Source organism: Vicia villosa, linkage group LG1, assembly GCF_029867415.1.
Source record: "Vicia villosa cultivar HV-30 ecotype Madison, WI linkage group LG1, Vvil1.0, whole genome shotgun sequence".
Lineage (NCBI taxonomy): Eukaryota > Viridiplantae > Streptophyta > Magnoliopsida > Fabales > Fabaceae > Vicia > Vicia villosa.
Window position 1 is genome coordinate 35,267,766 of NC_081180.1, and position 16,610 is coordinate 35,284,375.

Below are 16,610 nucleotides of genomic sequence, written 5' to 3' on the forward strand. Positions count from 1 at the left end.
AACAAAAATTAGTTGGAGTATTTGAGCTATGAGTTGATCAATCTTTGTTTATTGTTCAATTAATCAATGATTCATTCAACTCATTTTTTATATTCTCTGTTTCTTTTTCAGTGAATTGTTACTTTTCCTACTACAAATGTTGCATAAGGATATTATCTCAATAGTTTTCTCAAATTGCTGCTGGAAATACTGCTAATCAAAAAGCAGCAAATCCCAACAAGGATCCAATGTTTGTTAAGGTAAAGTAAAGTCACCAGAAAACGATCAAAGGCAAAAAAATTCCTCCAAAGTTGAACCAAAAGCCATTGCTAGTCACCATCCTTGGAACATAAATTCCAACAAACAATACAAGTTTTCCAATCCAATCGTGCTTACAGAGGTCAGCACTTTTTACAGACATAGCAGCATCACCAAAACAATTCTAAACACTTGTATTTGAGCTTGAATATGTTTCGTTCTTTTTTCTCACATAAATCTCCCAAACAAACTCGATAATCCACTAAAAATGTCTCGTAATGTAACTAAACAGATTTAACCAACAACTTACAAAGATGTCATTTACAATTTTACATTGAAAAGCCAGCACTAGTATAGTATAGATTCTTCAGTTACAAATACAATGAATGAGCCAAATACAAGACAGAAAGCCGTGAAAGAATGTGAATTTTTTTGAAAAGAGAATCACTGCAAATCAAAATGGACAAATATTCAACCAAAGCCTGCAATTTTCAAGGGTATTCTCGCCTTGAACACGTCACATTCACCTTACATGGGACTCTTTAATGAAAGTGACATCCTCAGCACCAGATGATGACAGAAGGTGTTTTTCTTGCTCATCATCTGTTTCTGGTGATCTGTAGGGTGTGGCAGTTGAGAGAGAGTCCGCAAATTCATCTTCTGCAAAAAGTTACCAGAGAGGTACACAGAACTGGTTACATGTGTGAACGAGATGGAAAACTAGTATGCATCTAGATACATAAAAGTGTCAACTAATTAGTAAGAGTTTAGCTGTGTAAAGCCAAGGGAGCGGAATCAAATTCTCTCAGAGACGGTTGTATGTATGCATATAGCTATATGTTTGGTGAGGAAAAAAAATGGAACAAGAAAATATACTGTACATACCCGAGCATTCATGGTATTCGGGTAACTGCTTAACACTTGTTACTTGAAGACATTCAGGAAGTAGACAACTGCACAAAGCACCTGAAATTTGACCAAAAGGGTGAACTTGGTATTATTTTCATCATACCATAACAGAACTAGAAGAACTCGATTGGAAGAATGCACTTTAACCATCATCAAAACATATCATCATGAGATATCTTTTTCGTAATAAGAATTCAGTAGATAAATATGGAGAATACAGATGCAAAGAGGAGTGAAAATATACTTATCCGAGATTTTTCTTTCGAGTCTTACCTAGCTTAGCAAGCCGATTCACCCAACCTGGGGTCCGTTTTCCAATCAATCTATATGAGACATCATTCGTAAAATGGTTGCAGTTCTTAGATATAAGGTGATAGGTATCGCCGTGATACTCTGAAGCCATGTTTTCAATAAATGTCCGGAACTCTGAAGGGCTAATATGTATTTGGCCCAAATTGATGGAACATCTGTATATAAATCCAGGGCAAGACTTTGGCTCCGCTTCAAATACTCCACTAGCTGGGAAGTCATGAGCCCCAAATCCATACTCCTTACCATATACTATTTCAAAATAAAAGAAACAAAGACTATAAAAGCTTCCCAAGATTAGGAATAGGAATAATAACAGTAACAAGTAACAACAGCAGAGAGCATATCAGTATCAATAACAAATGTAAGACATTTTCTAGAGTGGTAGCATCTTCAAAACAATTCTAACAAAAAAAAAAAAAAGATAATAGAAAAAACGCATGCATATTCATAAGAGATCATAATTCCTAAGATTAGCATGTCAAATGGATAAAATTCAGTAATTTTACGTATACTCTTTTTTTCTTCATTGAAACTGATTCTCACCCAACAACCAGGAAAATAAATTTCAGACACACAAAACATCTCAAAGCTACACATGTCATCTCCATCTCCTCGAGGTTTGTTTGTTGAAACCGTTGCTTGAAGAACTTATGCAGGACTAGAAATGACATCATCATTTTCTCATCTCCGAACGATAGTCACGTAATTCACAAATCACTTTGGAACGTGGTACGAATTCTGGTACACGGTTCACAACTCTAAAAGAATTAGATACATGAGGGGTATACAGAGTCGATACGCTATTTAGGTTAGTGGTACGTTCAAACATAATAATTGATATGCTATTATTAAAAAAATTGTTCAATTAAAATGAGATAAATAGATAATTTAAAAATATTAATGCCATCAATAAAACTTCACAGTCCACACGGACTATAATAAAGCTAGTCCTTTCAATTTCCTTTGTACTGCAAATTGGTTGAGACATTGACTATTTCATTAACATTGCATTGAAAAATCAATTATAAATAGCTAGTGTATACTCACATCTCCTATATCAGCTAAGTGAATCTTTAGTTTAGATTGGTATGTTCAATAGTGTTTATTTTTATCAATGTGATACTGCCCTCTCCTTAATTAAGGAAATAGTTAAATTTATATTTGGTTTGCTGTTACTTCATTTTACACGAATTCTCTATGAATTTATGCACATACCAATTCACAAAAGTACCACGAACTGGTATGTGCGAACCAATTCACGGTTCTCAGGGGTACCTCCAAATTATCTGACTATGCCCTGAACTATTCTATTTCTATTTCTATTGCCATACTCAACTGGTTCACTTAGTACATGCAATGCCTTCTTCATTTTGCCTTAACTGTTTCTTATTTCCGTTCATTAGCATGTTAATTTCCCCCCTCTTTATACGGTTACTCTCATTAACGAATCTAAGCAGTTACAAGTTGTTGTGTTCTTCAGCTTCAATTTTGGATTCAAGCACTAATTTTCAGTAACCAAGGTTGAACATGTTTCTCCCCCTTCATGGAGATAAAGGGAAGCCAATATACGTAACAAATAGGAATTATTCTATTGATTGAAATTTGAGTACATTCCAATGGTGTATTCATGTACACGTATAATGAACAACTAACAGATAAAGGGAAGCCTCTATATCTAACAATAACGCACCATTTGTTAACTTTCTTTCATTTTATAGTTTCATTTTCCTAACTGACTTGTTATTAACAACTTCTGAATATGCTCTATGAGCACTTTTGTGAGTGGAGAAGATTCTAGAATACTCCAGTTGAATATGCTACAACTGTCTAACCTTTATAGCTAGCTATATTATCTTGAATGAAAGCGTCTCAACTCTCAACAATTCAGAAAACAACTCTTCTCTCTATTCTCAACTTCATATCTCCAACTTAACTTAATTGTATCCAAAATCATTCTCAATTTTGAGTTTCATGCCCCAGTTTTACCAGAATCTTCCCTAAAATCCAAATTTCCATCTCAACATACAAGACAATATTTACAATAACAACTTAATACAACAAACTGATAATGCTAAAAACCAAATTAGTACTCCTAAACAAACTTTCACGCTTTGAACTAGGAACATTCGTACAAGAACAAGAGTGAGAAAAAAAAAAACTGAAACAACAACAAACAAAAACAATTGGAGACAGATCAGATATCAGATGAACAAGATGGTTGGAAATAAGTACCTTCAATACCAGAGTGAAAGATCCCGAATCCAAACCAATACATATAATTATTGATAGGAGTAAGATCGTACACATTCAACACCACAAAACTGCTATTATTTTTGCAGCTAATATCGTCTTCACCATACTGTAACGAGGATGAATTGCAGTTGGAATTTGAGCTAGAAGAAGCGCTCTCAGCTCCCATATTTTCTTCAACCAATGGAAGCACTTCAAATTCTAGAAAACAAACACAAGAATTTTACAAATGAAATCACAGAAAAGGAAAGAAGAAACGCAAAGTAAATGGAGATGAAGAAGGAAGAGAAGAATCTACGATAGATCTGTTTCCTATGTGTCCGTGTGGTAAACAGACACATGAAGCTTACTTTGCGGTGGCGACGCTTCAATTTGTAGTTCCTGTTCCGTCTCCTCAGCACACCCAAGATTTGACTCTCTTGCTTTACTTCCTACTCCTTCTTTTCTTGTTTTATTGATGAAGTGTTTTTTAAGACAAAAAAATATATGGTCAAATAAAAAACAGTTTGTGTTTGTGTTGTCACGACAAAATTTGTTCCTAATTTTTATACTGCCTGTAGTGCTTTTTCATTGCTTTACCGAAGTGAAAATGAGAAAATGTTTGTCGTGATTTTTTTTTTTGGCTATACACGTTGTCGTAACTTTTTGAATGTTCAAGAATTTATGGAATACTTTACTTTCGCATCTTGCGTCTTTAATAGATTTTGTAAATTTATGTATTCTTTAAAAAACTATTGCTTTCACTTTCTATACTTCTTACTCTCTGGGTTCTAAAATAAATATTATAATGGACACTTTCACATATATTAGACTCGTTTTGGTTTGATTTTGAAAGAATATGATGTCAAATCCATAAAAAATATATGGATTGATTTGGATTGAATTTGTATATTTTTGCGATAAATTTCAAACCAAATCAAACCGAGAAACAACATATTGGTTTGAGTTGGTTCAATCGGATACACTAAAAATAAATATGCACAAATATTTTTTTAAAATATCTAATTTACATCAACTAAATTTTAATAATAATATAAAATTCCTAATTTTTTCGTTTCTCCATATAGATTGTGAATGTCACAAATGAAATTTCATTTTTTTCTCCTGGAAGTTGAATACTATATATTAGTTTCCATGATAATTATCATATAAATTATACAAATTAGTTATATTTGGTTCCGGTAGACGGGACTGCGGGTAGACTTTTAGAAATTCGATATCCAAACCAATTAACATCGAGTTTCATTGGTTTGGTTCGATTTTTGCCCGAACTAAAAAAAGTATGAACAAAACTCTATGGTTTGTTTTAGATTTTGGTTTGGTTCGGATTTGTCCGAATCGATGAACACCCCTACATACGTATTAAAAAAATGTGATAAATAAAATAGAAAGAGATAATTTTACTAAATTATCTTTATTTATTATTAATGTATTCTTATTATCATTAATACAATATAATGTGAAAAAATAATTAATTAAAAATATTAATTGAAAAATTTAATTGAAAAATAAAAACAAAAATTATATTGAAAACTAAAAATTATACTTATTTTAAAACAAATAATTTTTAGAGATTCTCGAACATAAGAAATATCTTGTAAAAAACTTGTGTCATCGTTGCTTTACTTTCCTACATTTTATGCAGTAAATATGTCTAAATTTACGTTTTAAAAAATTTTGGTATGGATTATTCAAATTATATTGTAAAAATGTATATTTTTTATAATTCAAAACATACTGGTTTTTTTTTTTATTTAAAATAGTTTTGTAGCTTAATTTAGGAGTAATAAGAAAAACATCTATGAGTTAGTATACTTAGTTCAAATACACTTACATGATTCTTTAAATGAGACTCTTTCAATTTTTTATCCTATATCACATTTTTATATATTTTAAACAATTCAACCATATTTTTTAAATATTCATACAACTCATTAAAAACTTTAAAATGGGTCCTACAATATACCCCATATTTACAACTCATCAATCACATTCTTGCAATTTTCATTACTAAGTGGCCCACATAACTGCAGTGTAAAAGCATTCACACATATGAGAACGTTTGCAAACGTAGAAACGAAATTTTTTTATCAATTATCCATTTATTCTTACACCATGGCATTGGATATTGTGTAGAAACGATAGTATAGCAAGCAATATTCATACTCTTAATTTTTCTTAAGTACGAACACCTTCTTTAGAGTGATATAACCCTTCACTTGGACTTGCTCGCTAAAGAAGCCTACCAGAGAGCCTCTGAAAGGTTGAAGCTCTTTTGGATCCAGTTTTAACCTGTCGAAGGCATCATAGTATAGTATGTCCACCGAATTTCCTAGGTCAATCAACAATCTTTTAATTTTCAGTCATCACATTGCACCTTTATGAACATTAGGTCATTCTCATGAGAGAGGATCCCTACGGCGTCTTTGTTGGAAAAGAAAATTTATGGGTTTGGGTCGTCCTCTGAATCCTCCTTAGATTTTGGAGGTGAGCTCTATACTACCATGACTTGATGGACATATCGCATGTCTGGAGAACTAGATTCTCCTCCGAAGAATCCCCTAGCAATCGCGTTTTGAGCGTGGCGGACTGGCATATCCTCCTCTATCCTCCCGAGCTCCTTGTCTTTCATGGACCTAGGAATTCTAGAATGATTTCACCTTTGAGAACCAGAACTACCCCCGCGTGTTGAGAGCCTCCCCCGGATTGCACCTTTCTTGAGCTAATAATAGTCGTCGGTGTAATGACTCATAATCTTACGGTACTTACACCACCTGCTAAGCTCAGACCTTATGGTATCTATATTGGGGATGGTGGAGGTGGAATGTCATATGTGTGGAACACCTCGTGCCATATCTGCTTCCAACGAGTGTTTAGAGGCGTGAAGTTATTAGTGGGGTTCCCACTCCGCTTGAAAGTCACCTTATCTCTAACAGGTCAGGTATACTAATTGTTGCCTGATTGTTGTAATGAGTCATATACGCTTGACACACGCTCATTGATTTCTTTAGCCTTATTCTCGATGTTGCTCTCCATGCCTTTGATGTAACATTCAGCACAAACCATAATTTCATTCATGAAGACGGCAGGCTTCTGGACGAGTTACTTATTAAAATTCCCCGCTCTCAGACTATTTTGAAACACCCCACGGACATTTCCCGGTTCAGATGAATTACCTTGACGGTCGTCTCACTATAATGGTCGAGACACTCCTTAAAAGACTATGAATGTCCCTGGTAGACATTGAACAAGCTTGTGGTGGACCCCTTCCGGTGTTTTCTTGTCGAGAATCGGTGGACCAACTTCTTAGGGAGATCCTAGTAGCTGGTTACTAAGTGGCGAGTGAGCTTTATGAACCACCTCAAGGCCTCCTCTTTGAAAGTGCTGGATAAGAGCTTTCACTTCAAAGAATCGGACACGCCAATGATTTTTATTAGGGTGTTGTGTAAGAACAAGATTATTTATGCATCTCGCCTTAAGTTTTGATGATAACTTTACATGTTATCTTAAAGAACAATTATGTACTCTAATGGTTTCTGTCTAGTGTGTAGCTTTTGCTAAACAGGTTCTGACTCTGATAAGAAGGCGTATGACATCATCAGATTCTGAACTCAACATTCTGGAAGAATACCTACGTGTGTTACAAAGGAAGTCAAGATTCTAGAATTCTACTTCTGCAACGGTTCTAAGGAACGTTAGTACAAGAGCTTCTGATAAAACCCATGCCGCGGGTACCCGCCCCGAAGTTGAAGGGGAAACCCGCTTTGACTGGGTTTGGGTTTTTCCCAATTACAAAATATGGGTATGGGTCGGGTAATGGGGTCACTAGTACCCACCCCGAACCCGCCCTATTTATTTCATTATGTACATTATTATTTATTTTTGATAAATTATAATATTTAATATGTGGCCAATGTTTTGATAATTTGATATCTATTTATTATTTAAAATATTTGAAATGTATCTATTGAATTTTGTGAGATTACTTTATTTTATCATTTATAATGTAATTTGATTTTAGAAAAAATAAATATTTCTATTAAAAAAATTGATTTTACTAATGGATGGTGGCGGATCGGTGATACCCGAACCCAACCCAAATCCGTTTGGGACGAGTTTGAGTTTTAATTCTTCATCCCCATTTAGGTTTGGGCAGGGAACGGGGATTGTTTGGGGATTGAGGTTTGGGTTCGGGGGAGGTAAAAATCGTCCCTAACTCGCCCCATTGTCATGCCTATTCTGATCGTGACTTTTACAAGGAAGCTTTGGAGGCCTTCTAAAGCTCTGCTTCTGTGTCGCATGTTCTGAAGATGATGAAGACAAGGTTATACTGAACAAGTTCTGAAGATGATGAAGACAAGGTTATACTGAACAAGTTCTGAAGATTTGAAGACATTGCTTATGTTGTCCCATGTTCTGAAGATGCTGAAGACAGGGGTTCTGCTAAACAGGTTCTGAAGACATGTCTTTTGAAGACCAAGTGATGAAGACTCTGAAGAAAATGTTTTGTTGAACAAGTTCTGAAGACTCACAGCCTTAGGCTCTGAAGATTCAAGTTTTGATGCTTCTACAAAATGCTTCAATCAACATTCAATCAGAAGCCTCTGAAGACTTAGAAGATCAAGAACGCCTTGCGTGTGATGGTGAGCATAAAAGTAATAATGTAACTTGTGACCACTACTCTTATAGGGTAGCATAAGGACAGTTCTAGTTGTACTTGTTATCTACCATTCCCACCATGACCGTTGGGGACTTTACAGTTGTACTTTGTATTTCTTATTCTACCCTCCAACGAATCTATCCTTCTCTATAAAGGAAGTCATTGGAAGAATTTGAAAACAATGAATCAGTTCTACAAAACTACACCAAAGCGCTGCAAAAACTCTACTATATAAATTTTTTTGTATAGTTTTGTATTTGTGCAAGGAGCTTTTTTTCGTATCTTGCTTTCAACACTTTTGTGTTATCGTACTTAAACATTGTGTAATCTGCTCATTAGAAGCATCTGTGTAATACACATCTTTGTAAATCAACATTGGTTGATAGATACCTTGGGGGACTAAGTGCTAGGATGAATTTTCAAAAAGACTTTGGCTATGGTCATAGTGGTTTCATGATAAGGATCAGCTGAACTTGTTGGGATTGTCAACAAGGTTGATCAAACTTATTATGGTTGATTCCTTGGGGGACTAGTGTTAGTCAGAATTCTCAAGAAAACATTGGTTGCGGCCATTGTGGTTGTCTGTAATTGTTTTAGTTATGGATTAAGTCCTTATTGAGAAGGCAAAATCACCTTGATGGGTGGACTAGAGTAACTTCTTTAACAGTGAACCAGGATAAAAATAATTGTGTTCATATATTTTTATTCACTTGTTAACCTCGTGTTTTGAGTTGCGAAAAGATTATATTCGGTGCAACCCAATTCAACCCCCCTTTTTTGTGTTTCTCGCACCTTCATGTTGATGGCAGTGATATGCTCTTGGGGGTCACTCTTCCCATTGAACTTCACCAGAGATGACAGCTTGAAGTTATCTAGTACTGGGGGTGTCCCAAATCTCACTTGAAAGAAGTTTAGAGTCCATGACCTCTTCTTTTTCATGCATGTTAGTTCTCTATTTTGTTGATTGACATTAATTTTAGTAAAACAAATATAGCAGCAACATGTTAAATAGGATGTGTTAACTTGCTAAGAAGATTAGGTTAAGCAAGAAGTCCTATTTTATGAAGAAACGTCTTGAGATGAAATATTTCATCATCTGGAGCAACATGTCGGACAAGATGTCCTATACAGAGTCATTCGACATCGTGACTATTTGGGCTGGGTTGTTGGATCGGTTCAAGATTTAACAGATGCAGAATATTCTGAGAATATTATGCAGTCCTATGTGGCGCTGATTTGGCGTTGATTTTAAAGGTCTGGAAGATTCCAGTCAGAATCAAGAAGGATATGCATTTTCTAATTATGGAGGTAAATTAGGAAGGTTATGATTGAAGACCTATTTTTATGCAGAAGTTTATGCAGATTTGTAGCAGCCGATATATTGTGATTAGAAGCCCAAATCCAGTTGATAAAAAGGTCATAAATAGAAGTCTTTGTAACCTAGAAAAGTACGGGTCCAATATATAGAAGCATTAGGGCTTAGTCATTGTGTCATTCTCTGGGAGAGTTGGTTTGTGTGATCCACTCGGGTTGTGAGTTGGAATGTATTATAGAGTTGTAAGTCTCTATTATTGTTCTCCTCGAAGCTGTGAAGCAAGAGTGAGTATTGTTCTTGCTCTGAGCTTTTAAGCAAGATCAAGTATTGTTGATTAAGAGGTTCTTATTCTAGTATTTCTTGTAATTGAAGATTGAGGTAAAGGGTCGTCAATATTAGTAATTGGGATTGTTATTGTGAGACATTACTACGGTGATTGGAAGTGAAATGGGTTTCTCGTATGTATGAGGTTTCTAGTTAGAAGTTGCATTGGGTAGGGATTAAGTGAGAAGTTGTAAATCGGAAGTTGTTTAACTTCGAATTGATACTACTAATAGTGGATTTCTTCCCTAATTTGGCATCCTCCAGAGTATGTGTTGTTGTACACCGAACTAGATTAATAATTTTGGTGTGTTATTTACTTTTCAGTATTGTGTATGTATGTATGTTTATACCTTGCCTATGTGTTTTGTTCAGATCTGATGTCTCGACATTTCATAGGACATCTGAAGTTTGATATACCAGAATTTCACTGCAAATTCTCATGATGTCGCTCTTAGAGGGTCAGAACATTCGCGTCCAAGGTCAGATTGGAGAGGTGTAGCTCATCCATTGTAGCACCCATATTTGCTAAAGTTTCTTGATCGCATGACTGGAAATGATGATTGTGGTTGTGCCTAGTTGGTTTACCATGTTAAGGAAGGTCACTAAAGTGGTTGGAAAATTGGAATGAAAGTGCCCTAGGTCAGTTTTGTCAAAGTGTCACGGTGAGCATCGGTTGCACTTGCAAAACATACAATAGAGGTTTAATAGAGTCACCTTATGTGCAGATAGCAAGAGACTCTGGGGATGTAGTTATGGTTTGTATCGAATTAGTTAATAAATCTCCAAACCCTATGGTTGGAGTATTTATGGCAATCCCTTTAGGTCGGATTAGGAAGAGAAAAATAATTTTCTCCTAATTTTCTAGTGAAGACATGGAAACAAGGAGAGGTCGATTACTCCTCGGACTACGGGAAAACTATTTTACCCTTTGACCACAACCTCTGAAGCCAACATTCCAAGGATACCTCTGAATCCAAGCATAAATGAATCATGGATCAGACGGGGCGACCTAGTCCCAATTGGATGACCTGATGGTTGCTCACCAAGTGTCACTATAATCAATTTGGGTCATTTGTCGTGGGCTACTCGCTTTTGAACGGGGTGAAATTATCGCAATCCACATTAGAAAACAAAAATGAAAATAAATTTTAAGTTGTTAGTCTAGAATTGGATCCTAATAGCAGCAGTTATTTATATTTATACAATAATGTAATCAAATTGTTAATATTTATAAAGCAACAATTTTTTAATTTTAAAAAATATATTTAATAAAATAAAAATATGAAACACTTGAAATAAACATAATCTTTTTTTCCCGCCTTCAAACCCAGAAAGTGAACCTAAAGGAATAAAAAAAGACAAATTATCGTTTACAACTTTCCTTCTTAATTATTCAATTTCCAACAAAAATATATGATAGAAAAACTAATGCGTACACATAATAAACTTGCAATATAACCACACAAAAAAAATTATTAACTCATTTTTATTTCACATTTTTATTCAACAACTCAATAAAAGTTCACCAAAAAAAAGTATTTTTCGCTTCTTTTGTTATTCAATTCAAACATGCAGCTCATTATTTTTTTTATTTTTATTTTTATTTTTAACCTGCACATTTTTCCTCAAATTTTCCTTTTCCATCCAAATACATGTTGAACTTTTTTAACAGAATCTCAGATTTAGCTGTGTTTGGTTATAGTGTTCTAGTTCCAAAAAAATAAAACAGTGAATAATTTACATTCTCTTGTGTACATTTTCTTTCAATTTAAAGTTAAAAAGTATTCTAAGAAATCCTTAAAATTACTCCAATAAAATTATTTTCAAGCTAAACACTACAGAAAGGAGGTAGGTCAATATTTCACCTCACATGGCATTTTCTTTCAATGTTGCCTCGCATATAAATTGTAGAGAAAAAGAAACACAACAGTAAATTTATTTCAAACTCAATTGTCTAGAGATATTGCACCAAAGATGCATGAAGGCTAAAAATGTTAAAATAAACAGATTATGGGATGCTCAATGAATAACATCCTTCTCCTTCTGACAATCAGCAATAACTGTTCAACTTGCTATAGCAGATTTGAATATCCAAGCTGGAAACTCCCATCTCTCTCTCTTGCTGTTCCACCTATTACCTGCATAATAATACATACAAGTCTTTAATGACAAACATCTATTCTTCACAATCTGAAATGGCATCAAAGTAGAGGAATTAGAGAGAACACCCACTTGGGAACATCATCAACAATTCAAATTGACATATCCGGTTTTCCAAGTTATGGCTGTCTGTCAGGTGTTTGAACCCGTCTTCTAACGCGGCGCCTCCTATTATCAGAGCCTCCATCTGAAGACTCATTTGTTGTATCATCTCTATCTCTAGTAGCAGATCCAGATTCTGCCTCATAATTTTCCCCCCAGAGTCTCGAGGGTCTCCTAATCCTCATTTGGAGTCTAGTGCCTGTGGTACCTCTAGATACAGATGAAGGTTGAAGAATGAGGAAGAATACAGCTAGCAAACCACCATCATCTATAGGAGCAAGCCCAAGGCCATCATCAACCCTATTTTCCCCAAAGGAATTTTGAAGTGTGCTAAGCAGGTCACCAAGATCCCTCTGCCGCTCCAACCTCCTCCAGTTACGCTGACGCTCTGGGTCTACCGCAGATGGGCGCTCAAGAGGATGATCAACTCTTGCATGCTTTCTGAGATCTGTATATGTACCAGTAAAGTTGCAGCTCTCACAAGAACAGCTCCTAGATTTTTCATTCATGAAATGACGAGCCCCATCCATTACCTTCCACTCTTTTATTTGTCCTCTACACAGAGGGCATACTAGCTTTGATTTTGTCTCGTCTTCACAGGACAAGGATTGCATTGTAACAAATCCCTCGCTGGTTTCTTCTTGTACATCGACGATATTAGCTTCAGTGCTGTCTTGAGGTTGATCTTGAGGTGAGTCAGAGTTTGAAATTTCACTTTCTACAAGAGGAATGGTTGGTGGCGAGGGCTCTGCAAATGACTTGCAGAACTGATCCAGACAGTTTGAGTGGCGATAGCTAGTGTTGCACATGTATGGGCGGCACCCCTTCTCGTGGGATGAACATATGAGGAGAACTGCATTGTGGGGGTGCTCCATGCAGACTGGACACCTAGCTTCTTCCCATTCTTTTATATTTTCTTCAGACTCTAAAGGAGTTTTAGATGTAGATCTTCTGACACGACTTGAGCTGCTTGGATAAGGTGAAGTTCTACTACTATCTTGTGACAGAGACCTATCTTTTCTCTCCTTAGGCATTTTAAATGTTCTAAAGTGAATAGAGTGAACTAGAAGCTGCGTACAGGTAGCACCAACATCAGAAAATGAGCAAAACTGAATTCGGCGTCAACTATTTTTCTTTAAAACTGATGTTAGTGTTACACACATCAAACATCATTATAAAAAAAACCTCTAATAAGACATACAAGTGCAGAACATTTAACAATTAGTATGTCATGAAGATTCAACAAAGTTTTACATTAGCCAAGATCACTCAACATGAAAAATCGTTAACAAAATTCATTCTGAAAACTATAGGAACATAAATCATTTAAGATAACTCCATGAGGGGTTAGTTTCTGAAAAATATAGATGGCTTAGCACACAAGACCTTCAAGATATATATGAACAACCAATACTCCAAAAAAGCTTAAGCTTTCAATTTGAAGGATAATGAATGGTTTCATAGCATTTAACAGCAACGCCAACTGCAGAAGTTTATTCAAGGATATTAACTTACTCCATTGGTTAATATAATTCAACTCCACTGTGCAATATATAAAGTGAACATGTTGCAGAAAATGTGATATATCAGCAAATGTACAAAGTGTTGACAACTAAACTAATATAAAGTAATTCCAAAGAATCAACAATATTCAACCTGAATTGCAAATTACTCTACAGTTATACATAGCAGACTTAGTCAAAACAGACAATTAAAGGCATATTTCATCTTAAAAATTCACCTAAAACAAAACAAATCAGGATTCGAACTTAATTAACAGTATACATAAGCTAGCATCCATATCTAAGAAAGTTCAAAATTTGATCTTTCACATGAACCCAAACACAAGAGCAGCAGAAGCAGAACAATTCATTTCATAAACACTTAATCAGCAGAATAAACAGCAACAAAACCTCCACTTCATGCTTAAACAAAAGCATAACAACAAAGAAACTCAAAACAGTAAAATCAGGTATAAAACTAAAAAGCATAAAAAACCCTCATTTTGAGCATAAGAAAGAGTTCACGTTCGTCACGAGCAACTAATTACATCACAGAGCATGAAGAAAACACGATCCATATCCAAGCGAAAAAATCGTACAAAATTAGGGCTTGGGTGAAGAAGACCGAAGAAGCAATTGAAAAGATGAGAGAAATTAGGGATTTAATTTGTTACCGAAATTGAAAGGAAATCGTTGGATCAGAGTTGGTTGATGCGATTCAGCTCCTACCGGAGTAGAAGGATTGGGGTCGCGTAGCAGAAGGAGGTGCCGCCGTTGCTCCTTGAGCTAGAGAGAGAAAGAAAGAGGAGAGAGAGAAAGAGAGAAACGAAAAATGAGGAAAATATAACAATGTGAGAAGAAACGTATGCTTTGGTGTGCTATCAGCATATCATACAACAATAATAATAATTTAATGTAATAATAATTTAATTTATTATAAAAAATTTAAGCAGTACAGACAGGGAGCGTGAATGCTGACATGGATCATGGATGCGAGGAATTAGGAAATTTCATAATAACATTCGGGAAATTAACTTTACACACAATTTTATTATTATTTTGTTTTTTTTATATAATTTTAAGAGTAAAATTATTATTATTTAATAAAAAATTATTAATTTTTCATATTATTAAATTATATTTTAAATAAAAAATAATTTAATTGAATACAGAATTGAATACAGAATGATAATTGGTTGACAGTATAAAATAATTTTACACTCGTGTATCATCTCTTTTCTCTAATGTTAATTATTAATAATATTCTTATTTATACATTCTAATGTAGACAAAATTTAAAAAATTATATCTATTTGATTCAAATTTATAATATTAAATATGTATAACATTTTAATATTTCTTATATATTTTATTTAGGTGGAGTAACTTTGTGTGATGGTCAAGATAAAAAATTAAAAAATTATAAATAAATAAATAAATATTTTTAAATTTATTAAATAAAAATTATATTTAGTCGACTAGATATATGAGTTATTCAATAAATTTATAAAAAGATATTTATTTATAAAAATGCGAAAAAAATATATAATAATTATATATTTTATCTCATCTCATATTAATGTTTAATGACATAATATCTTTTTTTAAAATTATTATTTTTTATTTTAAATATGTATTAAATATTAGTTTAATAGAAAAGAAAAGATATTTAAATAATTTATTTGTTCCTTTTGGTTAAGTGTCTATTAAGATTGACAAGAGCATGACGACCTCCTTCATCTCAATCGTTGATTGTATTCAACGATTTTCTACGCTTCATTATTAATGTGCACTTCAAAACAATTGATAAAATATGGTAAAAAAAAGTTTTAATATGGTAGTTGTGTAGTTATTTTATTGTGGTTTGTTTGTAAGTTTATGCAAGTGACTATGCATCATCATATTTTTTATGTTGTCATGTGTTATTTATTTAATATGGTTTATTTGTGTAATTAGTTTATTATGGTTTGTTTGTATGTTTATGTGGATGGTAAAAAACAAGGTTATTATGAAACATGTATGACCCAAAAGTTAAATTGTTTTTTTTTTAATTGGCATAATCTTGTTAAAACATGGTTCTTAACTGATATTCAACAAGATGTTGTAATATATTGCTCTACTGTCATAACAGGTTCAGTTGTTATGTGTTTTGACAGATGTTCTACCAGATGTTTTGAAATCCTACACCAGAATATCGTGACAGTTCAGATTGGTTTTAAAATCATGAAAGATTTGATTGAAAAATATGAGAATAAGGAATATTCAGATAATCATGACAGATGCCGGCAATCAAGGGATGATTAGGACAAATGCATATTAGTCTTTGTTTTTAGAAAAAGAATCTTTGAGATTTCTTTTGGAAAACTATGATTTGATTTGATTTTTTTCTTAATTTGTGACAATATCTTGCAATTGTTTTCAAAAAAAAAAAAAAGAAGAAGAATGGATTCATATTAAAGTCCAAGCCCATTCTGGAAGTATCTATAAAAAGGAACTTGGGAAACCTAGTTTGCCAAGCATTCACACAAGGGAAACCGTGGGTGCAATAATGGTTGTTGTTTTAGGAGTTCCTCAAGTTCTTTGTGTGTTCTTTGTTTTTTTTGTCACTCATGTATCTTCTGATACATTGAGGTGGACGTGTGTTCTCACTTTTGAAGCTTTAAAGCAAGAGAGTTGATTGGTGTTCTTGATCAAAGCTTTTAAGCTAGATCAAGTATTGTTCTTAGTTAGGGTGCTTAACTAAGTATTTTGTTTATTAGAAAGTTTAATCTTTCTATTTGGGTTCCCTTGGTTGTAGGGTGTGTGACTGTTTTATCACTGCGGTGATTGGAAGTGGGAT

The 16,610-nt window shown here is 34.0% G+C and overlaps 2 protein-coding genes across 2 annotated transcripts; both read right to left on the reverse strand.

Moving 5' to 3' along the window:
* Positions 1-513: 513 nt before the first annotated feature.
* On the reverse strand, positions 514-4,226 carry LOC131633937 (deSI-like protein At4g17486). The gene is made up of 5 exons (XM_058904617.1): positions 4,059-4,226; positions 3,691-3,909; positions 1,420-1,707; positions 1,123-1,203; positions 514-897 (listed from the first exon to the last, which is right to left on the reverse strand). The coding sequence occupies exons 2-5, from the start codon at positions 3,875-3,877 to the stop codon at positions 761-763; spliced, it is 693 nt and encodes a 230-aa protein (XP_058760600.1). The 5' UTR covers positions 3,878-3,909; positions 4,059-4,226; the 3' UTR covers positions 514-760.
* Positions 4,227-11,925: 7,699 nt separating this feature from the next.
* Positions 11,926-14,637, reverse strand: LOC131633945 (uncharacterized). Its single transcript, XM_058904624.1, has 3 exons — positions 14,446-14,637; positions 12,240-13,339; positions 11,926-12,145 (listed from the first exon to the last, which is right to left on the reverse strand). The coding sequence occupies exon 2, from the start codon at positions 13,301-13,303 to the stop codon at positions 12,287-12,289; it is 1,017 nt and encodes a 338-aa protein (XP_058760607.1). The 5' UTR covers positions 13,304-13,339; positions 14,446-14,637; the 3' UTR covers positions 11,926-12,145; positions 12,240-12,286.
* Positions 14,638-16,610: the final 1,973 nt, after the last annotated feature.